The 27,981-nt window shown below is 44.1% G+C and overlaps 1 protein-coding gene across 1 annotated transcript in view; it reads left to right on the top strand.

Annotated features, from left to right (window-relative positions):
• The first annotated feature begins 3,468 nt into the window (after positions 1-3,468).
• Positions 3,469-27,981, top strand: part of BFSP2 (beaded filament structural protein 2) — a 63,189-nt gene continuing 38,676 nt past the window's right edge. Inside the window, exon 1 of the mRNA XM_006907239.1 lies at positions 3,469-4,038. Within this exon, the coding sequence (XP_006907301.1) occupies positions 3,550-4,038 (489 nt within the window). The 5' untranslated portion in view covers positions 3,469-3,549. The remainder of the gene's footprint in view (positions 4,039-27,981) is intronic.

The raw sequence follows: 27,981 nt of genomic DNA, 5'->3' as shown, positions 1-27,981 counted from the left end.
AAGGAGTTCATCGGGCACCCCGAGGCCCGGTCCCACTAACATCACACAACAGGGGCCTTCTGCTGTGCTAACCGCAGGACTGCCTTTCCCTGGCGAAAGAAGGCCCCCTCTAAGCACATGCCTGCATCCTCTCCACCACCCCACATCTGCGTTCAACACTCGTGCCTTTCTTTGGAGAGGGTTTAGATGCGGATCCCAGCCTGGAGCTTGAAAATTCTTGTCCTTCTTCAAGGATCACATGTTTATTGGGGTCCAGCTTCATTTTCTCAAAAGGCCATTGGATTGTGCCCCTGAGGAATATGTCTATGTACAAAGCCTTGAAGTGTGGAGCTGTAATGTTTTAAATCATCTTCCTGTGATCTTAAAACAACGAGATTGCCAAAGCGACAGCTCGAGAGAAGAACCTCAGCATTGCAGACCCACTTGGGGGTCAGCAGATGGACGTGCCAGTCAGCTCTCATTTCCATTCCCGCCCCCCTCGCACCCGCCGCATCGCTCCCGTCAGCGGGCAGCCTCCCCCACCCACACCACGTCCAGCTCGGCCAACGGGGGGTCAGACCCTCAGAGACAAGAGAGGGCCTTCCAGAGATGGCTGCTTCTCCATTTTGTTTTTCCTAATAGTTAGTGGCTGGGACAGAAGATAACCGCTTTAACACTTCCTTTCTCTAAAAGAAAAATAGTTTGATAGTATATTTTGAATATAGATGTTCTTATAGTCAGATTGAGAATTGAATTTGAATGTTGGTCCACATGTTCGTGTTGTTGCTGTGATCTTTTTATCATGAATTTTTCCTTTCTTTCTACATTTTCCTTTAAAAAAAAAAAAAGATGGCCTTCAAAAATGTGTTTTCAGTGTTGTATGAATGTACTTAACATGGATTCACTGGTTGTCTCTCTTCAAAGACTCTTTGACTCACAAAGGAGCAGGTTAAATGTTGAGCTGAGGTTCATTTTCCAGTGTGCTGTTGTCTGACCTTTTAACGTCATCATAATATTTGTTAGCTATTACATTCAATATATCAATATGTGTGTGTATATATAGAAAGAAATCTGTTTGTAAAGTCAAATTTATATATAATATATGTAATCAAAGATACATATGTTATATATACATATGTGGATGTATGACTTATTTTTCCTTATCAACAGAATTCAGCTACCATGTATATATAAATAAACTTATTTTGTTAGCCAGAGGACTAAGTTGCTAATACATCTTGCATTCTTTTCATTTTAAAATAACTTTTACGTCTTCCTTCAGTATTAATACCACCTAATAGCCATCTGTATTTTTTAATATATTTTGGGTTTTATGAGAGTTATGAGCCAATAGGATTAGCAATTTATCATTTGATAAGACAAAACCTTTAAAACATGTCTGTGATTTCTCCAAAAAAGAATCATCTCGTTTCAGGTCTTTGGAGACACTGGTGTCGATGAGGGGCTATTCCTCCTTACCTTCCCCCTCCCCAGGGCTTGGACCTTTACTATAAATATCTTTGGGTCAGGGAAATTTGAAGCTAACCTGGCCACTGAGTGTTGCCATCCTGTAGAGAATAATAGTACCTAAACTTTTGCAAACAACTTAGTAGCTTGAATACTTCATGTAGCCTTGGACAATACATCTTGGAATTCACAAGGATGCAGCTTCTCAGAACCCACAGTAAGCCTCACACATATTAGGATGTTGTCATAACACAGTTTGATGGGCACCATGGGCCCTTCACAGTAAGAATACCACGTCTAAAAAAATGAGGGACATTGCCGGCCTTTACTTGATCACGTTGGTTCCTTAATCTGTCAATCAGATAACCAGCGCTGATATTTATAAAGTACCTTCTGTGTCATCTCAAAAAGGCAAAGTAGAAGAAAAAAAGAAAAGAATTGTAGTGTCCTAATCAGCAAGGAAGAACACATAGAATATTCCAGTAGGTGACCAGGGTTTTTAACTCTTCCCGCGTGACCTTGGGTAGGTACCCTGCTCTCTGGCTGGTGGCACACAGAGGCTGTCCTAGATAAGTCACTGGACCAGGAGTCAGAGGGGGCCTTCCTTCTTATCCAGCTCTGCTACTTTCTGAACATGGGACGTGGGGCAAGTCATTGCAGCTCTCAAGGTCCTCGTCACATAAGGGGACAAAAGCCAATCATAGGACATGCAGTGATATTCCTGGAGTCGTGTGGTGTGCAGCCCAAATGGCAGTACATGTCAACCCTGTGCCTACCTCCTAAGGTTGAACTGAGGACTCACGAAATAAAATACAGAAATCATACACAGCCCCGGAAAGGGTTCAGCACACGCTGGAAGTCGATTCCCTTCCTTTCTCTCACTGGAGGTGTATTCCCACGCTACAGGATCTGGGACAAATATTTAGCCTCTGGGCTTTGGTTGCTTGGTTTCTCTAGGGTAAAACTTGAGTGGAGTGGTTTTTAGGTCCATTATGTCACCCCTGGGGCTGGAGGATCCTTTCTGGGCCTGAGAAGTGATTGAGGTGGGACCACGACAACATGCCTTAGCGGGTTCTGAGGAATTAAAACCAGGGGGCGTCATCCAATCCTAACCTGGAGTACCCTTTAAGAGCTTCCTGGAAAACTGTCTCTTTGTTTTACTTATTTGTTTTCTGACAGATGAGGAAACAGATGTACAGGCTTAAGAGCTTCCTGGAAAACTGTCTCTTTGTTTTACTGACAGATGAGAAAACAGATGTACAGGCAGCGGCCAGAGGGAAATAGGTGCCCAACCTGTGTGGGACCTGAATTTGCCCAAGATCCCTTGTCTAATGCAGTAGTGAGTTAGAGCCCAGGCCAGGGAGTGGAAAGTACAGTCCAGAGAAGGGAAGAAACAATGCAGTCCAGGTGAAGCGGCCGATGAACAGCGGTTTTCAAGGGAAGAAAGATGCTAGGAAGGGACCTGCCGCTGCGGCCAGGACGGAGGGAGCGGAAAGGGAGCAAAAGACTTGGTTTGTTTCTCTTGACACCCTGGGGCTGCCTCCTGCCGTGGCTGGTTCACATCCGTTTCCATCCTCTGTTACCGGTCTAGACGTGTGCGCATTTGCACATTCATGGACACAGCACACGTAAGGATGTAGAAAGCCCTGAAATTGGCCCTGGAACAACTGGATTGATTGAGTCCTGGCTCAGCCACTCACTGCACTTGTGATCTGAGCCTCAATTGACTCATCTGTGAAATGGGGCTGCTCGATGCAAGCCTTGCCCTCTCTTCGGTAGCGAAATACAAACACCCAGATGAGCCGCCCCTACAGCCTGCACTGATCCAGCCTCCCCCACCACCAGCAGAAAAATCTGGGAGGTCTGGCACATGATCCTCCAGAGAATGCACGAGTGCCTCTCTGCATGCAGGCCTGGACAGAGCCCGCTTCTCTTTCAGCTCAGTGAATGATGGAAGCTCATGGAAAACAGCAGACAAAGCAGCCCTGGGGCTAGAGGAGCTTCCAGAGAGGCCCATGACCAGACCACAGGGACACTGGGGCTGGAAACCAAAAGCCACTGGACTCTGTAAACCCACTAGGCACAGCAGAGGCAGAAGGGGTGATGAGCTCAAAGCGAGTGGTGGTGGATGCGCCCGCCGGTCCCAGCTCCGGCATGTCCCTCCAGAGGCACAGGGCATCCTTCAGAGGGACACGGTCATCATCCCCCCTCGATAGCCCCCCGACCTCCAGGACCAATGCCATGAGTGGCCTGGTCCGAGCACCCAGGGTCTATGTAGGGATGGCACCCAGTGGGTACACAGGTGGCCTGGGTGCCCGTGTGACCCGCCGAGCCCTGGGCATCAGCAGTGTCTTTCTGCAGGGGCTGCGGAGCTCAGGCCTGGCCACAGCGCCTGCTCCAGGCCTAGAGAGGGACCTCAGTGCTGTTGAAGACCTGGGGGGCTGCCTGGTGGAATACATGGCCAAAGTGCATGCCCTCGAGCAAATCAGCCAGGAGCTGGAGGCAGAACTGCGGATGCACCTGGAAAGCAAGGCTGGGCGTTCAGAGAGCTGGGGTGCCCTCAGGGCCTCCTGGGCCAGCAGCTGCCAGCAGGTGAGTTCCCAGGCCCACGACCAAGGGCTTTGCAGAGGGCCAGAAGGGGTTGCTGACTGACTGCCTTTTACACCATCTCTGGGAGGTCATTATTATAGAACAAGCAGGCTGAGGCAGAAGACGGGGCAGGGAAGTGAGTGGTCTGAGGTTGATAAAACTGACCATAACCTCTTCTACTTTCTTGCTATAAATACTAATGACAGTAATAACAGCAATAACAACAACTGCCATTGACCGTGGCGTACCAGGGGCCAGGCCCACGCGAGTCCCTGTACTTGGCACTGTCTCCTCTAATACTCACAGCTGTGCTATGCCATGGTTCGTTCACTGATTGCATTTTTCAGACGAGGAAACTGAGGCACCAATAGTTATTTGACCAAGATCATACAGCTGGTAGGGGGATGGAGCTGAGATTTGAACTTGAATTTTTCTGGTTCCAAAGCTTACATTTGTCACATGAACGTGGCTGCCTCTGTAACCTTTGTGTTAAGAAAGGGTTTTCAGCCATCATCAGATGGAATACTGTTGAATGTGTGTAGCGTAAAAAAGTGGCTAAATGGGGGTATGTTCTTGTATCCATCTGTCACAGCACTGTCCAATGGAAATATGAGCCACATAAATAATTTACAAATTTCTATTACCCACGGTAAAAGAAAAGTAAAAAAAAACAGGTGAAGTTAAATCTTATTTAATACAATGTATTTTAATGTTGTTTCAATATATGAGCAATGTAAAAAATATGAATGAGATAATTTACCTTCAAATAGAACTTTCTGCAATGATGGGAACGTCCTGTAGCCACATTGTCTAGCCACTAGTTACATATGACTACTGAGCACTTGAAATGTGGCTATGAGACTGAGGAATTGAAATTTTTATTTTGTTTTTGTTACTCCAAATAGTCACATGTGGCTAGTGGCTGTCTTATGGGACAGGACAGGACACAGAGATTTCATCTTTCTCCCTTGCTTAATCAAGACCGCTCTCCAGGGCGATTTCTGCAGAGCGCCCTGCTCATCCATCATGTCTGGCCTGCAGCCTGTGGTTCTAACGCTGGGACTCCAGCCAGCACTGCACATCTCATCTGTCTCTTTGTGGGTGGTTGCCTTCTCTCCTCCCCTCCCCCCACCAAGTGCTGGCTTGGGGATCCCTCTGAGCTAAATCAGCCTCTCACCCGGCCAAGGACTGCCAGCTCAGACCCATTCCTTTGCGGGTCCCAGCATGAGGCCCCCCCAAGCGGAGATTACAAACCTTCCCTAGTATGTGGCTGAGTGATGCTGAGCAGGCACTCTTGGGGCCTCCCCATTTGCCCTTGCTATCACCCATTCCATCCCAGAATGCTTCTCCTTCAGTGTCAGTCCGTACCCAGCTGACACAGTACACATGACATATAACACCGTCCTCCCAGCTTCGCCCTGGAGTTGCTGCTCTGCTCGCATCCAGCTGGGCTGTGAGGTAGAGCCATCTCAGAGTAGCCGGGGCCGTAAAGCCATCAAATCTATGGTAGCCATTCCTCTAAGATTCACCCTAACGGGCCCTATTTCAAATATTTTTGTTCTTTAAATTACCAGAACATCCCTAGATATGCTAATATTTCAGCATCTGCCGAAGAGCTTCTTGCACTCAGATGCCACACGGATTTTTCATAAGAAGTTAGCCATCCCTATTTCTAGGTCAAAATATATGGCTACAAAACTTAGTCCATACTCAACAGACACTAATTTGATCTGGCTCCAGCTAACTACAGGGGCTTGGGCGATTTACCTAACTTCTCTGATCTTCAGTTTCCTTACCTATGAAATGAGATTAATAATGCTGTGGATATTCCAGTAAATCCGTAGATAATAAGCTGCATGTTTCCTGCCTGAAAGTAGACTGGAACACTATACAGGGACAGCAGCACAGCCACAGTGCTGCAGGGGTGAAGGCCCAATGCCAAGACCTTCAAGCCCCCGCCACAGATGTTCAGAATCCCAAATGAGGGGCATTTTCCTGTTAAGTGACTATAACTGAGATCCTAGATATGAATACAGAGTTCTCTTTTTCTTCCTTTTACTAAAACATGGACTTAAAGCTATAGTTAGACCAACCTGGAGTTATTTCTGTATCACACGGCCCAGCCTTCCAGTATATTAATATCTGTCCCATCAAGAACAAAAGAAAATTCTATACATTTGAGAAATGTATGTGATTTTCCCTTTGACCCTCTTACAAAACACCTACACTGTTCCACCCCCTTCAGACCCCAACACATGGCTGTAAGATGGGTTTCCTGATACCCAGCCTCCCATCCTGGTATTCTCCGCTCAGTTACCAGAATGATCTTTCAGACACACAGGATCTGACTACATTACGTTCCCGCCCCAAATCCTTCTGGGCCCCTCGTCTCTGACGAGACACAATCCATGACCCTGGGCTCAGTCCGCAAGGCCCTTCTGAAGCCACCCGACTTTCCCAGCCGCACCACCCACCTGGGGGGCCCTCAGCCTGGCTGCTACTCTGTGAGGCTTTCCCTGCTCCTTTTACGATCTCGTGACAGCCTGTACGCACATCCATTCCGCAGTTACCATGTTGTCCCGTGATCATTTGTATGTCCATGCCCTCACACTTTAGGCCCACTTAGACAAAGACCAGATCTTCCCAGCACAGTGAGAAAAGTGGGAAGAGCACAAACTGGGAGTCCGCTTATGCATGTTGTTGGCTGTTGTCCCTGCTTTGCTGAGGGCTCCTGACTTTTCCTGTCAAGTTAATGATGCTGATAATAAGCTTTGGTGACAGCGGGCCTTTTCATCCTCAAAAAGGCCAAACAGGAGATTGAAATTAGGCGACTCGCTTGCCTAAGAGCTGCAGCTAGAAGGAGAGTGGGGACAGAGGAGGTACAGCACAGAGGCGGCATTTCAAAGCACCAGCTGTGAGCAGAAGCCAGGGCCAGTAGATGCTGCCTGGGGAGGAAGGGGGAATGTGGAGCCTTAGGTTTCCACCGAAATCGGTGGCCTCCATGGGAGAAGACAGCAGCTTATACCTCTGACAGCAAAGGCTGTCAGCTGGAGGAAAAGAGGACTCAAAATTACTGAAAGGCAAGAAGATTAGAATTTAAAATGAGCCTGATTTAAAATGGAACTGCTGCTCACAGTCTCTTTTCTGTCCCTTGCAAACAGAGAGCCCATACTCTGGGGACCTGCCTATTCAGAGAAACTGCTAGAAATAGCCAATCTAGATCAGGGCCAGGGTTTTCTCCCCCTCAGAAGCTGTGGTCCCAGCGCGGTCTTGTTTTGTTGTTGTTGTTGTTGTTGTTGTTGTTGTTGTTGTTGTTGTTTTAATAAATAAATAAGATCTAATCCCTTCCCACTGAATAAAAAGAAAGGTAATAGGGATATTGTTCATACTTCATAACCTGGCATCCCTGAAAGGGGGCGGGAGAAAGAACCATGAGCTGTTTTAGAATCTGCAAAAGCCTCAATACATTTATCCAAGACAAAACCACTCCACTTATGTTTTAATAAATGCAATTCGTTTGGTCAGAGCAGGCCAGCCAGGTAGTCACTCTGTTAGCCAAGCTATGAGCTCTGGTGACGGTGGGCCTTTTCATCCAAACACAAGATTGAAATTAGGCCACACTAAAGTATCTTCAGAAATGTAACTATACAAAGGAAAATATATTTAGGAGAATTCTCTTAGGGAGAGTGATATATAGGGTTGGAAGAAATATTTTGATGGAGCAGGGAGGGGAGGGAGGCGCGAGGCTGCTCCCAAAGGTCTTGGTCACTAAACCATTTTCTAAGAAGGATGGATCTGATTTCCTGGGGGCTTTTGTTTTGCTTCATGGAGTATCAGGGAGGGAGCAGAATGGCTAAAGAAAATAGGGGAGAAGCTAAACCCCGTCGCTTGGGGCCTCTTTCTATGTTCTTCACAAACACCGAGCTCAGCCACTCTTAAATCTCTTAAACTGTGAGGTCCATGTTGAGGAATAGAGGGGCAGACGAGTCTAGATGATGGAAAATACAGGGCTGTACTGCAAAGACTGGGGATTTTGAAGCCAGAGAGCCCTGAGGTCAAACTCAGGCACTGTGTGACTTTGAGATAAGTTCTTCATTGATCTCTCTACACCTCTATTTCTCATCTAGATAATGAGGATGTTTGGAAACTTTCTTGACATGATGAAATATCTCTAAGAAGTAAACACTAGTGGTCTTCCTACCGATATTCAAAAGCAAAGCGTGCTCGCCATCTCTACTACTATGGAACATTGGTTCAACACAATAGTCAATGCGATTAGACAAGAGAAAGCAACTGGAGGTATAAGCCATGGAGAGAAAGAGGGAAAATGATGGTCTTTCTGGAAGGCGCAAAGGGATCCATGGGAAAAATGTACAACAAACAGTAAGATAGTTTTAGTAAAGTAGCGGGTTATAAAATAATGTTAACATATATATAAATAGCCTATATATAAACAACAAAAAGATGTAAGGGAACAGAAAATCTCATAATAGCAAAAAATAAAAGGCCTCTTAATAAACTTAACAAGAAATGTCCAAAATGTATGAGACAACAATAAAACCCTCCTGAAAGACACAAATGGAAAAAATATCATATCCTTGAATATAGAGTCAGTAGCATAAAGATGTCAGTTCTCCCTAAATTAATTTATAAATTTAGTGTAATTCTAATTTTTTTAAATACCATTTTTTAGAACTAGATGGACTTATTATAAATTTTATTTGTTGATACAAAAAGGCAAGAACAGCTAAAAAAAATAAAAAAAATAAAAAAAAAGCAAGAGGAAGTAGTACATCTCCAATATGTTAAAACATACTAGAAAGTCTCAATCATTAAATCTATTTCATTTTGGCTCATAAAAGATGGGAAGACCAATGAAACAGAACAGAATTTTAAAGTAAGCCTTACTGCATGTGGAAATTTAGTATTGATAAAGGCAATATTTGATATGACTGGAAAAAAGAATGGACTTTTTAATAAGTAATATTCAGACAAATGGACAGAGGACAATAATAAAATTGGACCCATCCTTCACTGCACCCTAGGATCAATTCCAAATATATCTTAGATTCAAATGTAAAAGAGGAAACCATACAAGTAGAAAGCATGGGTGAATTCCTTTATAACTTAGGTATGGGAAATTTTTCCTTGATATAATTCAAAACCTAAAATCAATAAAGGAAAATATTGCTATAGTTGATTACCAAAATTTTTTAAATTTTGAATTGCAAAACTAAAAGATAAATGACAAACTTAAAAAAAAAAGTATTTGCAACTAAGAATATAAAATGTTAATATTCCTATTCTGTAAACAGCATTTCAAATTTGAGGTTTAAAAAAAGCCAGCAACACTCTTATTTTTAAATTGCCTAGACATATGAATGGTTGACATAAAAATAAATGAAAATGGTTCTTAACTGTATAAAAGGTTGCTCAACTTCACTCATAATAAGAGAAATTAAAAACAAACAAACAAAAAACACTGACCTGAGATACCATTTTCACCTATCAGATTGGCAAAACTCCAAAAAAATGTGTCAATGTATTTTGTTGATGAAGCTCTAGGGAAACAGGCAAGTTCATAGGATGATGGGAATGGAAAATGTTATAACCACTTTGGAGAAGAATTTGGCAATATCTAGACAAATTATATATGCATTTATGTACGTTATTTGATCAAGCAATCTCACTTCTAGGAAACTCTCCCAATGCCACGTTGGCAAAAACATGGATAAGAAGTATGCATAAGGCTGTTTACTTCAGTCTTATCAATAATAGCAAAAGATTGTTAACAACCCAAATATCTATCAACAGTAGAATAGTTGCATAAGCAATGACACATCTACAAAAGGAATGAATAGCTCTATAGCTATTATGGAGAGATTTCCAGGATACATTGTGGAATTAAAAAGCAAGGTGGAGAAAGTGTGTATGTCATTCTACCCATTTATCTAAGAAAGAGGAAAGGATATGAACATATACACACATGTTTGCTTATAATTGAAAAAAAAAAAAACAGAATAAAAAAAAACCCCTAAGTGTTTTTAAATGATCACTTGTAAGATAAGAGAGAGAATAGGGTAGAGGGAAAAGAGATAGACAATAGAATTCTTTTAATTTATCGAGATGACTTTGGAACCATGCAAATATTTAATAGAATTACAAGACAAATTAAATCTTAAAAAGTGAACCCTAAAAATCAAAAGGAAAAGGGAACAAATGAACCCAACTATGTATCAAATCAATGGTATAATCACACAGAGAAGAACTATTCCAAGTGACTTTTTAAACCAAAGTAATTCGACTATATATTCTTGTAGGGATACAAAAAGAGTACTGCAAGATAAATCTTAAATAAGTTTTAGTAATCATATTGTCGGTAGTGGTGTTGGTGTTGTCATTCTGGCACTGGTGTCTGTGTGTATGTGTGCATGTGTGCTGTGGGATAAAGCAAAAGAATAATTATGTGTGTCATTGAGAACTGAGACTTTCAGTGTGGGTGAGAGGCAATACAGTTGTAAGACTGATAAAGTTTAGTGACCATTCTTTTTAAATTTGAGTTGGAATTATCCGTATAAACTCATAATGTGTGTGATCAAAAACTAAATAAATACCTGGTTCCTAGCTCTGGCCAGTGAAAAGACCTAGAAATAATAGTCAAGCCAGTGACAATGAGCATTTTTAGTCCAGATTTTGGTGTCTAACTACCTTCTTTCACTAAGAAAAAACAGAGGCCTTTTAGAGAAATGGCTGAATCCAGACTTGGGGGCAGGAAATGTACAAGATGAGTCTAAAATGTCTTGTCCTGTGAAAACCAAGGAAGCTATGAGGAACTACTAGAGTCATGTCAAAAGACTTAGGAGTCAATTTGAATAAGATCCCACTAACCAAAGATAATGAAGTATCAGTAATACTATTTAACTTCAGTGGATTGTAACAAACTAAATATGCTTAAATCTATGAGTTCAGTATAATGCAAAACAAAAACAAAACAAAACAAAACAAAAATCCCTAATTAGTTACCTGTGGAGTCTACGGAGGAACCAACTCATTATTTTGAAAACTGGTAAATGATGAGAAAGAATTGGCCTTTTTTTTCCGCTTTTCCCATAAGATCTATAGGTAGGTACATCAGGGTTAAAAAAATAGAACTGGGTATTTGATATTGAGGAATTGTTATTAATTTTTAAATATAATGATTGTGAAGTTATGTGTTTTTGTAAAATAGCTTTATAATCCAGCGATACATGCTGAAATATTTGAAAAATAAATAATATCTGGTATTTGTTCAAAATAATCTGAGCAGAGTAAAAATTTGAGGGGGTACAGGTGAAACAAAATAGGCCATGCATTCATGATCATGGAAGCTGGGTGATGGGTATATGGGAGTTCATTATATCACTCTCTCTCTCTCTCTTTTTTTGTTTACCATTCTCTCTTTTTACATATGTTTGAGATTTTTCTAACAAAAATGAAAATAAAATATCTACCTCATAAGGTTGGTCCATTATTTACATATAATGAAATTATGCAGGTAAATTGCTGGGTGCATAATCAATGCCCAGTTAAAGTTTGTGGAATATTTGAAAGTACGGACATCAAATGAGTAGAAACATAAACAACAGTGTTTACATACATGCATTCATGAGTTGTTCAACCCATCAATGCTTCAGAAGTTTAGAAGAGAAGGTATTGACCAGCCCTGAGCAAGGACCAGGAAGTGGAGACTAAATGTGGACACAAAAAACATGCCAAACGATGGCACTTTAGCACAGGGCCCCACATGGACAAAGGCTGAAAGTCAGGACCAGGCGTGATCATCTGCAAGGCAATCTGAATATGGGGCAGACTTCCTAACTGTCAAAAAGAAATTTTGCACTTGGACACTTGTTAAAAGTGGCAAGACAGATTTTATTCAGGCTACTGCAGTAAGGGAGAGAGACTTCAGTATAGAACTGAGCTCAACTCCACAGAATCAAAAGGCAGGAGACTTTAAATGCTGGGGTGTGCCAAAATACAAACAAAAAGTACTGAAGGAGGTTAAGAGAGGGGATGGTTTATGTGACTAGGCCATCTGTGTTTACTAACTGGTGCTTGTTCAGAGGAGAAACACACTTCTCATAGCCTTATGACAGGCACAAATTAGAGCTACACATCTACCAAAGTTAGCATGGTACGCTCCCACAGAAACTGGGGGGTGAGGAGGCTATCACCACATATGTTTGCATTTCACAGATGTGGTTCCCAGGTCCTTGAGAAAACATTCTGGGTAACAGGAGATTTATTTCTCAAAGGGGCAAAGAAAGGATTTACAATTCCAGGTTTCCTAAAGTAATTGCCTATGAAAAGGGCGTTCAGGGGCATCTTGGAAGGTTTTGGCTGAAATGAACAGTAAATTCTTTCGGCAGCTTGAGTTTTATCAGGCAGGCATTTTAAGGTGCTGGGGTCATCCCAAGGACATCGTCTAGGGCTGACAGAAGCCACATTAGAGTTTAGTCAGGGCCCCTTGTGGGGGGCTGAATGGCATCGTTTATGCCAAGAGTTTTAAAGTTCTCACCATCAAGTGCCAGGCCCTCCCCAGGTCACTGCCTATCCCCATCACCTCTCTGTTCCAAGAGCCTGGCACAGAGGGACTGTGCCACAGCACGCCAAAGGCAGCCAACAAATGGTTGGCAGCGAGGGCTGAATACAGAACCAGACAGCCTCAGATTTCAAACCGGAAGCCTGAAGCTAAGGGTGGAGAGCTTCTTTGAAATCCCAGAAGTGAAATACTAGAAACAGCCTTAAGTTTTGATATAACTAAATAACACAGCAGAATCTTCGGCAGCTATAAGAAAAGAACAAGGAAGCTCTTTATATACTGATGTGAAACGAGCACCAATATATATTGTTTAGTAAAAAGGCAGATTGCAAAACTCTGTCTATGCTATGCTACTATTTGTTTTTTAAAAAGTATGGGAAGGCAGACTCTCTCTGGAAGCACACCCAGGGGGTGGTAGTAACAGAAACTTTGAGAGAGAGGACTGGGTAACTAGACACAAGAGTGGGCGCGGGCTGACTTTGAGCTATATCGTTTTTTGCACTGCTAGGATGTTTTACCTTTAAAAAAAAAATTGAAGTACTAAATAAAACTTAGGCCAACAACTTATTACTTGGGGGTGGGGGCAGCGGTTGGGTTCAGGCCAGGTCTGGGGCAAGCGAAGCCCTTAGAGCCTCATAGAAGCAACAGAACCCTTTTACTGACACTTCCAGGGGGAGAGGAGAAGGTATCTCAACAGCCTCCTCTCCAAACAAAAACTCAACAAAATTATCCGTATAGAAGAGCAACAGGAAAGATCTAATGGGCGACACAATCCAGAAGAACTAAATTAACGCTTAATCCGGACAGCTGGTGCAAATTCAGGGCACAAATGTGGAGGCTCTTTACGGGGAATTACCGAAAGAATGGCTGAACCAAGCAGAACGTTCTGCAGGGGCCCCTGGCATTCCCCCAGAGGGTTTACACTGATCCACCAAAGTTGAGGACTCAATTTAGGAAAATAAAACCTAGTTTATCGTCCGTCTGGCTGGGGAAAAGCACATAAAGATTCATTTATCTGGTCGTAAACGAGCTAGCAGCGCTGACTGTCACAAATGCATTATTCAGCAGAAATGAGGAATGATTTCAGCGGTTAGCAAGCAGTAGGTAATGAAAAGCAGTAAACAGAGAGTGGAAAACTCCATTACGAACTGACCTGCTATTGGAAAACAACTTGTCATTTTTATTTATTTATTTCAAGGACTAATGAATAACCATCAAAATAAGTCTTAGGGGAAATACTACAATATGGAGAAAGAAATGAAGTTAGAAAACACCCCCATCCCCTTCAGCAGACTCAGGACAAAGTCATACAGGAGGCAAAGTAGCGTCCTCCCTGAATTCTAACTGCCTACACCTGCCAGCCCGCCCTTAGCTCCTGTCCCCTCCCTTCACTCACCCCTCCCAGCTACTCCGTCTGGCCCAGCTGCCCAGAGCGCTTCCAGGCATCATCCTGGCCTTTAACTGTGTCACATTCTCATCATTTTCATTCCCATCCCTCCAGGTAAGAGCCCATTACTCAGGGCTGCTCCCAGCCAATTCTGAGAAGGAAGGTTATTCGATAAATGAATTTGCTATTACTTACGGCATGTCTCTTAACTACTAGAGCCTCGGTTTGTTTAGCTACGTAATGAAGTTGAAAATGGCTTTCTCATGGGTCGCGGGTCCTTGTGAGGAGTAAATGAGACAAGAAAGTGAAGCTCCTGGGCTCCTGTCCTTGTCCCATGAGCACTGCCTGCAAAGTGAATTGCTCCCAGCAGTATTCAGACTACCTGCAGGTGCCTGGGAGCCCAGGGGTCCCCAGGGTGGAGTCCATACCCCCCTGAGGCAAGCCCTGCCTGGCGCTAACTCCACTGGGCAGCCCTGGGCAGCCCCCTGAATTCCTGGGCTGTTTGCCAGATCCCAGCCCCTCCCCTGGAGGGGCACGAATGCTCTGGGGGTTCTGCAGATCCCCCTCCAGTGTCGTCTAACAAAATCATGTTCCTTCTCTAATAAATTCATGTACTTTGATAAGACTCGTGAAGTTAAAACTGCCTACATTTTCATTATGAACTGCAGGTCTCAAATGTAAGTTTTCACATACAGGTGAAACAAAATAGGCCATGCATTCATGATCGTGGAAGCTGGGTGATGGGTATATGGGAAATTTTGCTCCTGTCTGATTTGGTCCTCTCAGTGATATCTGTGTCACCCAAGTAAATGGGTTATACCCCTGTCTTAGTCTGCTTGGGCTGCCATAACAAAGTACCACAGACTCGGTGGCTTAAACAACAGAAATTTCTTTTCTCACTGTCCTGGAGGCTAGAAGTCTGAGATCAAGGTGTCATTCGTGTTGTTTCTGCTGAGTCTTGTCTTTGGGGCTTATCCATGGCTCCCATCTTCCTGTGTCTTCACATCTTCTTCCCTTTTTACATCTGTGTCCAAATTTCTTCTTTTTCTAATCAGTTATATTAGATTAGGGCCACCCTTGTGGCATCATTTTAACTTAATCACCTCTTTAAAGACCCTATCTCCAAACACAGTCACATTCTCAGGTACTAGGGGCTAGGGCTTCAAGATATGAATTTGAGGGAGACACAATTCAGCCCATAATACCCATTTTATAGACAAAGAAACTAAGGCCCACAGACATTAAGTTCCCCATTGAGTTAGTGTCTCAGCCAGGACCAATTCAGCATTGTGTCTACCCACATTATTTAAAACCTCCTGTTACGCTTATTTATAAGACCAGTGTCAGACCTGCCTCAAATCCCAGACCCCAAGGTATAAATGAGTCTGCATATCCTTTAGTGCCCACTGTGTGATAAGATAGAGTCATAGCCATCAAGGGCTGTTCTCTGTGAGGAGTTTATACTCTGGAGTATGCTTCCTTTGTCTCCTCTTCCCTGCCTCTTTTAATTTGGAAGAAACTGTCAGAAACAGTGATTGATCCTTACCCAAGCACGCTCTCATTGGAACTAACTACAATGCACTAGGCTGGGCGGCTTCCAGCTTGTCAAGCCGATCAGAATTGGGACTTGAAAGTTTAATAGCTTTGCTGCCAGGGAATGGTGAAGCCCCCCAGAGGTTTCTATTTTTCTTTCTCAGTGATTTTAATGCTCAGAAAAATGTGCTGAGCAGTCGGCCCCCCAAGGCAGAACGTCTTTATCTGAGCAGGATTTAGGAATTTCGCGTGGTGCACCCCTCCACCCTAGGAGATAGGCAGCCTCTTAAAACACATGCCTACGTCAATGCATGCCACAGACTTCTGGGCTGGGATCCATAGCCCTTGAAGGGTGATCTCCCACCAAAACCTAGTTCCATGGGCTACTAGAAGAACTTGGATAGAGTTCATCGTAGGAGGTGAGAGGCCACACCCCACGGGTCTGGGTCTGGGGGTGAGGCATGCACCTGTTAAAGCCAGGCAGACCACCAGGAGCACACTGATTGGTGGGCAAGGTCAAGTTCATTAGCTTGCTGCAGCAAGGGAAACATGCCAGTTGGGTGGGGCTTGTTATGAGGTTTGGCTTGTGCTGGGTGATTCGGGGAAAAGTTTAAGAGCAAGGACTTGTTCAGCGTTTGATCCTGTCAGGAACTGGGGGCAGTTTAATGACTGGGCATCTTATAGGTTTTATCCAGGAGAAGCGATGAATGAAGCAGGCATAAAGCTGTCATTAACAAACAGCAGTCACTCGTCACGGTGCTCACTGAACAAGGAATGTTGACTTTTTGTGGTTGCAGAGTTTCCCTGCCTCTCTGTTCAGATATGATTATGTGTGGTCTTGTCTCTGTCTCCTCCCACCTGGATCACAGAGTGGCCCTGTCTGGTTATCGCTGATACTCTGTGAACATTTGTGTGCAGGTGGAGTACTATGGCCGACCTGTCAGCTGCCAGCTGCCAGCTGTCAGAGCCATGAGTTTACCTTCTGGTGCCCAAACTGGGCTTCTCAGGCTCCTCATGCTCAGCGATGGGAGGGAGGGTTGTGGAGACAGAGCCGGCATGTGAGAGGTTTCCATCTTCACACAGAGCTGTGCAGGAGACTTGAGGCCAGGGGCTGAGGTATAGCTTCTTGGGCTATGCTATGGCTTTAGGAGGCAGGGCCCGCTCTGTGCCCCAGAATTGCTGAGCAGGATGTATCTCTGAGCCCACACTCCTGGGTGTCTTTCTCAGCAGTCATGCGCCTAAGCTATGAAGGAGAGAGAACAGGGTGGTGTCTCAGACAGAGCCCACCTGTACCCTTTAACCACTTTATCCTAGAGAAGTCCAGCCTCACCTTCGGCCTAACCAGAAGTGAGGCCCTGGCCCCTAAGAGCGAGTTTCCTCATCTCTAAATTGAGTAGAATGATCTCTATTTCACAGGACTGTTGTGAGGATGCTGGGAGACGATGCACATGAACTAGAAAGTAAACTTGAGGGAGGCAGGATCTTGGTGTCTCCCACTCCCCACTCTTACTCCAGCACCCACAGTGCCGGGCATGCAGTGGATGCACAGTAAATGTTGATTAAACCAAGAAACGACCGTGCACAGCAAAGTAATCGATTAATACGAGACATTTTCCTAGGGCTGCCATAACAAAATACCACAAACTGGGTGGCTTAAAACAACAGCAATTTATTCTCTAGCAGCTCTGGAGGCCGGAAGTTGGAAATCTAGAATCGGGTCCTTCTGTAGGGTCTGAGGGAGAATTTGCTTCATGCCCCGTCTCTACCTTCTAGTTGCAGCTGCCCATCCTTGTCCTTCCTTGGCATGTAGGTACATTATTCCAATCTCTGTTTCGTTCTCCCTGTGTGTCTGTGTCCACATTTCTCTCTGAAAAGGACACCAGTCACATTAGACTAGGTCCACCCTAATGACCTCATCTTAACTTGATTCTATCCACAAAAACCTTATTTCCAAATTAAGGTCACATTCACGGTATTCACGGGAGTGGGGGCGGCAATTAGGACATCAATGTATCTTTTGGGTGGTACACAATTCAACCCATAATAGTACATATTTTTTTTTCCATAATATAGTCCTGATTCCCAACATTTAGCCTATTTCCTCAAATCTCATTTTTAAAGGTTCCAGAAATACCAATGTTCTTGTACCTAATCCACTTCTCCCTCACTTCCTTTTGCACTTGAAATCGGATCCCAAATCCAATCAAACCACACGCAGCTTGGGGTTCAGAAAGGAAAGCCTTGGTCCAGAGAGTGCTTTTCACAGGGTAGAAACATGGTAGATGTCACTAAGGAGCTGCATGACCTTGGACAAGTTACTCCACCTCTTTCAACATCTCCCTGCAGACGCAGAGCCCTTCCGTAACTCTGCCGAGCAGGTGGTCACTTCACCATTCTCTTCACAGACGTGAAGAGACCAGGTGCAGCTGACTCATGTCTGTCTCCGCTCTGGCTGCTACCTGCCTGTGTGCCCTGAGGCAATTCCCTTTCAGTGGAAGGCTCCTCTTCTGTAAAATGAGAGAGCGGAATGCTCTGATCTCCCAAGCCTCGGGCCATAGACCTTTCTGTCACTGCTCCCCATTATCTCTGAGCTGTGAATGGAACCTAAAAAGAAGAAACATCCCTCCAGTGAGCCCAGGTCCCTAATCCTTTGTGGCTCAGCCGATTGGCTGGCTGCTGCTGGCAATGTTCAGGGATGCAGCCGCCACCCTCTTCATTCCCAAAAGTCAGGTGGTGGCCTATGCCCCAACATTGATGAAGCAGCAATTTTATTAAACATTACACACACACACACACACACACACACACACACACACACACGTGCCTGCCAGAATATATTCCAGGTCTTGCCAAATGGCAGTGAAGGGAGAAATTGGCTAGACAGTTACAGAGAGGGGTTCTGAGAGAGAGAAAGCAAAGCCTACACTTGATCCAAGGTCACAGGAACCCAGATTAAATCAAACCAATGAACAGCTGGAATTTCCAACTTGAATAGCCCCCAGCATTGTGCCTGGTGCGGGATGCAAGTGAACTTTCTTTCTCCTTCTCCAACATGCCGTCGTCATGGCTGATCATCACTACAGCCGATCCAAGCCTGTGTGTTACACCGAGGAACCCGCAGAGCAGAAAGTCTGGTCTGATCCTTCTGGAACTAAACACCCAGCACAGGACTAAGCACAAAGAGAGAAGGAAGGAAGGAAGGAAGGAAGGAAGGAAGGAAGGAAGGAAGGAAGGAAGGAAGAAAAAAAAAAAAAAAAAGAAGAAAAAAAAGAAGAAAGGAAGGAAGGAAAGGCAGGGAGGGAGGGAAGGAAGGGAGGGAAGGAAGGAAGGAAGGAAGGAAGGAAGGACATCACAGTGATTACAAGCTATAGAGTCCAAAAGAACTGAATTCAAATTCTGACTTTGTCACTGACCAACATTATGACCTAAAACAAATTTTGTAACTTCTCTGAATTTCAGTGTTCTCATCTGTGAAATAAGGATAATATTTACTCCATGGGATTCTCATGGGAATCAAATCCAATCATTCGCTGAGAGTACTTAGCATAGTGCCTGGCCACGATAAGCATTCAATGAACTAAAGTAGTAATTTCTGTCATAGTTTGTAGTAGTTATAATGATAATAACTTAGTTTGCGTAGCCAGCTCTACAGTACTCCAGGGAGAAATAATTAGCATCCGCACAGGGGCAGTAAGGGATGGACCCTTGGTGTCTCAGAAGCATCCCATTTTGTGGCGGAAATCCCAGAGTGGCAGGGGAGGCCCCTGCAGATGGGGCAAGTCTCAGGCTGCTACCCCTGACCCAGTTCTCTTGGCAAGTGGCACCACCTTCTGGCTACTCTGGGAAATGGTCTTACACACCTAGTCACCCAGCTGCAAAATGTTATTTGTGTCAAGTTCAGGATGCCTATAATCATCCCTTCACCGAGAAGCCACCCTGATCCTGAGAGGCCAGCAGTGCAATTCATGCCGCCCTGCAGTCACCGCGTTCATGTCAGAATTTCCGCGACAGCTCCCAATTTCCTGAGGATTATAAACCAACCGTAAAATTTCACTTTGCCCTGACACTTAGCATGTACTAGCCAGCAAATCTGTTATTCACTCCTGCTTCCATTTGTGATGGCAGAAACTTCCCCACCCCCACCACTGCCTTTTCTCTTTCAGTTGCATTTTCTGTGGCTTTGGGTTTTTGGTCAGAGCTTGAGTTTTGGGATCAGGGGTCCTGAGTCCAACCCATTCTTAGCTCACCAGATAGTTTGCCCGGGTCCCTAATCTCTCCCACCTTCAGCTTTCTTATCTGCAAAAAGAGGGAGATAATTACACCTGCCATGAAGGCCCAGACCCTTTTGAGATTTAAAGGAGAATAATGTGAGTGAAAAAAGGCTTTGTTAGTGTCAGAGATTAGGCTGCAGCTCCTCAGTCTATGGGTGTAATTAATGTCACATGTAAGTAGTAATGTGGGCATGCATTGGCCCTGCCTTCTTCCTCACCAGCGGTCTTGAGTGTAACATTTGTCTTGGTAGCTGCTATGGGGCCGGCACAGAATTCAGTTTTATTACGTTCATTTATCAGGCACTGAATGTGGGTCTGCTCTTCACCAGGCACTATGGGAATTCAAATGCTAAAGAGTCAAAATTCTCAGACTCTAGGACCTTGAGGTCTAAGAGGGATGATGAGTAAATAAAGCCACACATTGCTGAGTGCTTGCTATGTGCCAAGCATAGCAAGGATGTCAAAATGGATGTCAAGTACATTGAACAGGAAGGACTCATGAGGTATAATTATAAAAGTAGTTCTGGTTTGAAAGGGACTTTGGAACCTATTAGTTGGGAGGTAAATACCGTTTCGTGCCTCTGGATGTAGACATGGATGGTGTATGATTTTTCTGTTCATTTGTAGATAACTGAAAATTTTGTGCAATTCAAGTCACAAAACACAGTCTCAATTCAGTAAAAAGGATGTCTAGTCCATATAATATTCAACATATCAACCCTCATTTTCTCCCATGGCCCCGGGCAGAGCCCAGCTTTGGCTCTTGCCTGCTGCTCTCCCACCCCCTCTCCCCACTGCTGTTTCTAAAGCAGCCAGACTGTAAGCAGGAGGACAAGAGGGCGGGAAAGTTCTTCCTTCACAGAGACTGTTGTGAGTTGGCCTCATGGTGTCTGGGTCTGGCTAAAGTTTAAACCGGATTCTTTTTCCTGGGGACACTTTTCTGGGTTCTCCCGAGACTCCCCTGCTAGACCAGCTGGGAGGACAAGCCCCTCCTCCAGCTGATGCCGTACTAGCATCCCGTCACCCTCACAGGCTGCCTTCATGGACAGGACGCCCCTCAGATGGACCGAGGCCGACATGCCTGTCACAGGCCCACCTCTGCTCCCCAGGATGGGTGTAGCTCTGGGCCACCGTAAAAGGAGTGTAGTGACCTGCCAGTCTCAGCTCAGGCAATTTAACACTCTGTTCCACATACATGTCCTTTCATCATCTTACACTGAGGAGAACGCTTCCTGATCCCCGTCCCAGAAATAGGAAGGTTTTTAGAGCATCACACATCCCCAAGTGACAAAGACAGGGTTTGAAGCCCTGTCTCTCCAGGCAAAGCCCATCATCACCCCCCGAGTCCTTGCTGTTGGATTCGAAAGGACCAAGGGTCTGCTCCAGGGCCTGGGTTAAGCCATCGCACCTCTCTATGCCTCGGTTCTTCATCTTTCGTGATTTTCGAGAGCACTTAGCATTCTAAAACTGTAATGAAATTCTGAGCTGAGGTCTCCTGGAAGCAGATGGCAGAGGGTTCTGCAGAGGCCTCGCCCTCCAGTGAGAGAGGCAGCCCAGCAGCTTAGCTCTCCACTTCCTGCCCTAACGCCCTCTGTCACATATGTACAAGTGTTGGGAGAAAGAAACACCATTTAAATGGTGCTGGCATTCTGCTCCCTCCATGAGGATATGCCCTGTACTCAGTGTGAGAAGGAAGGCATGAATTTGCTTCCTCTTCAGACAGGCTCATTTCCTGTGTGCCTCTCATGATGAGAGGGTTATTGCCATACTGAGCATGATGCTGGTGTTTCAAGAGAGGCACTTTCCAGATAACATGACTCAGGTTTAAGTCAACTATCTCATCTGGAGAAAAACCCCGGCTGTGCTGGACTTTTTGACCGTAGGTCTCCAAGATGACATCTTCTAAGAGATTTCCAAGGATAATCTTGTCTATGCAGTTGCAAAGTTTTCCTAACACCTTCACTTTGGTGCCATGGATAGAACTCCAGTGCGTAGGACTCATGTCCTCTGCTGTGTCTCCTTAGATCTCAGCCTCCCTTGGAGTAAGTAGAACAGGCGTTACCACTCCCCTTTTACAGATGGAGAAACTGAGACTCCAAGATGAGAAACACAGCGTCTAGTGGAAACCGGAGCCAGGACTGGAAGCTGGCTTTCCCTTCCAAGTCTAATCCTTGGGGTCCTGTGCTCTCGTTCTTGCTGATGTTCACACGGCATTAAGTGAGCGTGTCTCTGCGATTCCCTAACTCTCCCTACTAGAATCCCATTCCCGGACATAGAGCTCCAACCCACCTGCTCCTCAGCCAACCGGAGGTGGGGGATGCAGTGATGTCTCAGGCAAAGGAAGAGCGAGGATTCTTTTATAATTCTTTTACTAAAATATCAGCCACATCCACCCTGCCAATCTACTGACCTGTTCATTCTGTCCCGTTGTAATAAAATTGAGGTTATATATCAACATAACAGATCAGTGTGTTCCTTTTGTTAAATTAGCCTGGCTTGAAGACCCACACTCAAGAGTAAAGTATATCTATTCTCCGATTGCCCATAAGTATTCCTTTAGTTCTAATACAAATGAACAAAACTAACATTTATTGAACATTTATGGTATGCCAAAATTTTTTCTGAGATTTTTTTACGTATCTTACCTCATTTAACTTCACAACAACCCTCTGAGGCCAATACATTTATGATCTCTTTTTTAAAGATGAGGTAAGTGAGGCACAGAGCAGTTAAGTAATTTTCCAACGTCACGCAGCTAAGAAGTGAAAGAGACAAGACTTTCAACTTGGGTCGTCTGACTCCAGAGGCTGTGTGCCCAGCTCCACTCCAGACAGGCTAAGGCTTGAGGCATCTTGACCCAAGAGAGCTTCTGGGATGAATAGCACAAAGCGAAGAACTCTTGTCTTAGATGGATCCCCAAGAAGCAGAGCCCAAATCTAGAATTCTTTAACAGGAGACATTCTATAGAGATGCACCCAGGGAAAACCTGTGAGGGAGGAATGAGGAAGGGAACCATATCAGGCCAAGTCCCGACTTCAGCCAAGGGGGAACTTAGGCAGGTAAGTTCCACCTCAGTGTTGTCCCAACCACAAGCAAGAGATCTGGCTTTCATACTCCCACACTTGTCAGTCATTCCCAAAGGACTAGTTCAGAGGACTGTAAAGTGGACTCTGGTGGTCTGATGGCACTGCTCCAAAAAGGGCCCAATGCTGACCACGAGAAGGGAGAAGCACGCTGAACCTTGGGGCACACACGCAAAACTCAAGGGCGTCTGGCTGAGCAATGGCAGTGTCTGCTCCAGCCGTGTCTGCTTTGGAAGCCACACCTGAAAAAGGAAAGAAGAGCTCGAAGTTTGGTTTAAGCTTTGACAAGTCCCCGGCAAGAGCACAAATTCCTCTGACATTGGCAAGTGCCTAGGAAACATCATGTCAGAGCAGAGGAAAGTCAGGGATAACCGTTTCTGCAAGGCCACCTTCAGGTAAACACAAGGTATGCTTGGAGAGCCCAGAACAACAGTGGCCAAGTCCACACGTCCAACCCACACCTCCACAGCTACCTGCCCACTGCTTCACCCACATTCTCCTTGTCTCTGTTCCATGATCCACACCTCTTGATCTGCTCTGCCCCACCTCCCACCCCGAGTCTACTGGCAAATCTCACTCCATCCTTATCCCCTGCTGCCCCTGAAGGCCTTCTCTGGAACTCCAGAGGCCTCCCCTCCCCTCCACCTGTTCACCTCCAACACATCTCTGACCCACCTTCTCCATCCAACCTGTCCCAGCCAGTCTCGCTCTAGGTATGTTAGGGCCCTAAAGTATGCCATTCACTGCTCTGGTTTTCTTTTCCTAGTTGTTTTGTTTATGTTATCTCATTTTTTTTCTTCTTAATTATGAAATATTTCAAATATATAAAAAGGAGTAACCAATATCTAGAATTGTCAACCTTAAGGTTATTTGCTACAGACCTTTTTTTGAAGGCATGAAATCAAAAATTTAAGTTGAAACTGCCTTTGTGCTCTGTCCTAATTCCATTCCCCAACCAGAGACATGACTGCTCTAAAATTGGTATTTGTCATTCCCGCCAATGTTGGTCCAGTTTTACTATAGATGTATCTAAACTTCTTATAGGATTATTTTGCATGACTTTAAAATCATATTAAATTGTATTATGCTGTGTATTAGGGTTCTCAGGAGAAACAGAACCAATAGAGAGAGAGAAAGAGGTTTATTTAAAGGAATTGGCTCACAGAATAATGGAGGCTAGAAGTGCCAGATCAAGGTGCAGCCAGTTGGAGGCCCAGGAAAGAACTGATGTTCTGGTTCAAGTTCAAAAACAGTCTGCTGGCTGAATTTCTTTTTACTCAGAGACCTCAGTCTTTGTAATATTCAGGCCTTCGACTGATTGGATGAGGCCCACCCTTATTCTGGAGAGCAGTCTGCTTTCTCAGAGTCTACTGATTCAAAAGTTAATCCAAAAACACCCTCACAGAAACATCTAGAATAATGTTTAACCAAATATCTGAACACTATGGCCCAGCTAAGTTGACACATAAAATTAACCATCACATACTGTTTCCTTCTGCAACTCGCTTTCTTCACTCCTCATTTTGTTTTTGAGATTTATCCGTGTTGATATACATAATATTTCATTGCACATAATATCATAGGTTATTTTATTTTCCGTTGATGGATGTAGGTTGCTTCCAAATTTCTCTGTCACAAACAGGAGGGGGCATAAACACAAACAGGAGAGTTTCTCTAGGTTAGAGGTGGGCAAACTCCAGGCGGGCCAAATCCAACTAGGCACCTACTTTTGTAAATAAAGTTTGACTGGAAAATAGTCATGCCCGTTCATGAACTATACGTTTATGTCTACATTCTTCCTGCAAGGGCAGGGTTGTGCAGATGAAACAAAAATTGTAGACCCACAAGCTTAAAATATTTTCTATCTGGCCCTTTATAGAAAAAGTTTCTGACCCTGCTCTGGGTCAGTACCTAGAAGTAGAATGGGCTGTGCCCATCATCAGCTTTTACATGGCATTGAGAAATTGCTCCCCAAAGCGGCTGTACAAACTTACCCTCCCTGACACCATGTGTGAGAGCTCTGCTTTCTTCGCAGCCTCACCTCCCAAAGATTTGCCAATCTGATGCTTGTGAATTGGTTTCTCGATGTTATTTCACGTGTTTGTCTCTTTAAACATATATCACTCTTTTTGGAGATCATAAGTGTATGAAAAATTTCATGACTTTGCACAAAGTTTACTAAGTTAAATCACTGAACACAAAAGATATTGTCGCTTAAGGCTTAAATTCGATTATAAACTTTAAATCTTTAGTGATTCAAGTTCATAATGAACTTAATAGTAAAAAACAGGTTTGTTCTGTTAAGCATTAAAAACATGGTTCTTTAAAAAAATATATCACTTATTCATTTATTTAACAAACATCTGTTATGAGATTTCTGTGTGTCTGACCATCAAGACAAAGCTCCCTCATTTTACAAGAGAAGAAACTGTGCTACGTAATGTTAAAATCGTGATTCAAGCGTGGTGATAAGGCAAGATGGTTGCTGGTGGGTTTTGCAGCCATGCCCTGGAGAGCGTAACACAGTGAAAGATCATGAAATAGCTGACATTATTCTGCAGGCCTGAGGATGCTCGGTGGGGAAACAAAACAGTTTGGCCATCTGCCCATAGCTTCTGACAGTCGAGGCACCTACATCATAATTCTTAACAGAAAGGACCCATATTTCACATAGGATTCAGTAGAATCATTTAGTAATTAAACTGGTTTTTTTGTCTTCCCTTTTGACCTTAGAAAATAAAACATCTGTAATTATAAGAGAGAGAATGAGTGTGAGAAAGAAGCTGTCCATAATTGACACAGCAAGAGATAGAGCTTTATTATTTAAAGTTACCAAGACAGCTGATCAATAAAAGAAAAGGGAAGGTATGTGTGAGTGAGCTAAATCTTCATTTGTCGGCCAGGTCAGTACATGATGTCTGTAGCTGATAACTCAAGCAATCAAAAAAATCTGTAGAAATACAGGGCAGCTCTGGACAAATGAAAAGCCGAAAGTGCTGGAAACTAGGACTTGGGAAGAAGCAGATTATAGGGCAGGGAAATGCTTTTCTTTACCAGCATTTCTTTTCAGTATCGTTTAATTTTTTCAATCGAATGTATGTATTGCTTTGATGATCTTTAAATTATAATACAAGAAGGACAAATAGAGCATGGACTAGTGAAATATTTTCAGATAAAATGATATATATGTCATAATCTCAGAGACAGGAATAGAGGTGAGTGGGAGTAGAGATTTTTTTTAATCAGCCATGAGATTTAATTGATGAAGTGCAGAGATGGGGAGGTGGGTCATCATCCCAGTTTTTCCCTACCTTTATATGTAGTTTTATATAGTTGGAATTGTCCATAATAAAAAGTTTTGTTTTGTTTTGTTTTTTTAAGAAAAATAAAGGTACAGATTAAATTTAGCTGGGCCACTTGGTACTGTGGGCACATGACTTGACACTCTGGGCCTCAGTTTCTTCATTTGTGTAATGGAAATAGCTAATATACACCCATTGGAATGACTATTTACATTGGGTGTAGGGATTAAACAAAAGCGTGACTGTAAAGGGCTGATAATGACATAAAATAGAGTATTTTTTAATGTTTGGGTCGATTTGTTTGGTTGCTTCTATTCTGAGTTTTATGAAAAAAAAAGTTTGGCTCTAAATTTTGAGTTCAGTTTCTCAGGCATTTATACCTAGTTCTATACATCTAATTATGTTCTACCTCATATTTTCGTGTTAATTTGCTCTCCCCAACTAGCTTGCTTCATCTACTTGGTTAACAAACATTTATTGTACACTTAGGTGCCAGGCACTGAGCTGGGTGCTGAGAAGACAGAGATAAGATATTGTCCCTGGGGACACATTGGTCAGTGGTGAAGAAAGACAGAAAAATATCAGAATAAATTCCAGCATGGTAACTGCAGTGATAATGGGTAGTACAGAGGATGCCCAGTGTGGCCTGAGCTGGGTTTTGAAAGATGAATAGGAAGTTTACCTGGCAAAGAAGGAATGCATGGAGGCTGGGTGGCATGGTTTGCCCATGACATGCAGAGGTAGGAACATGAGTCCAGGTCTGGTAGCTGGAAAGGCCTGGGTCAGTTTAGAAAAATAATTCAGTTCATAGTAGGGGAGTGAAGAAGAGATAAAGCTAGAGTGAAGAGCAAGGCCCAGATTGTGAGGGTTTATTCAAGAGCATACCCCTGAATAAAATGCAAGTTCAGATATGTATCTTAGTAAGTTCTTTCCAGTAAAAAGGGGAATAGGAGGTTGGAAAGCAGTTGCTCCAATGAGGAGGGCTGGGAGGAGAGAGAATGTCATAGAGGGAAATCAGCTAGCTGCCCAAACAGAGCCTCCCAGGGCGTGCCCGGATGCTCAAAACTCAGATTTTTTAGGGCATCTAGAAAATCAGGCCCTGACAGGCCAGCTCCTAACAAACCCTTCTGACATATACACCCAGGTCTATGTACTAATATACAGTGGTGGTTAAACCTCTGTCATGTCCAGCACTTGTACCTGCTATCCACAGCAAGCCCTCCTATTCCAAGGTAGCTGGAGGCGAGATGCTAGATGAGCCCAGAATCAGCACTGGGAGGGCTGGAGAGGCTTCCCAGGGAGGTGAGGCCTAAGGAACTTTGTCCTTATTGTGACAGAGGGCAACCTCTAGGGATAAGGTTGCTCCTGATTGCCCAAGAATGGTGGACAACACCACCCACCAGTATGCTCTCACTCCATGCTCATGTGACCCCTTCTACAAAGATCTTCCTTCAGCCAGAGCACAGTTCGATGATGAGGCTTATTTGCAGTACAGACTCAGAAGTGTCCATTGTCCTGACCTTCCAAAGTAAGACCCAACCTTAGCCCTCGAGTGTCCCTGATGCTCCCTAGACTCCCAGGGGCTGTGACTGTGCTTGCAGAAGAATTGTCTCGGAGACACGTTTCTCAGCTTCTCTATTACTTGATGACATGTCCCCCAACTCCATTTGCAGATGCAACCCTGACTCACTGCTTGGACTTTGTACTTTCTATCCCCAGGTCACAACTATCAGGTTGAGCCAGAAAAGAGATGATTAGGGCTTGAATCAAGGCTCAGTATTGGAGCAGG

Source organism: Pteropus alecto, unplaced genomic scaffold, assembly GCF_000325575.1.
Source record: "Pteropus alecto unplaced genomic scaffold, ASM32557v1 scaffold92, whole genome shotgun sequence".
NCBI lineage: Eukaryota > Metazoa > Chordata > Mammalia > Chiroptera > Pteropodidae > Pteropus > Pteropus alecto.
The sequence above is the reverse complement of the archived record's forward strand: the minus strand, read 5'-3'. Positions and strand labels throughout refer to the sequence as shown.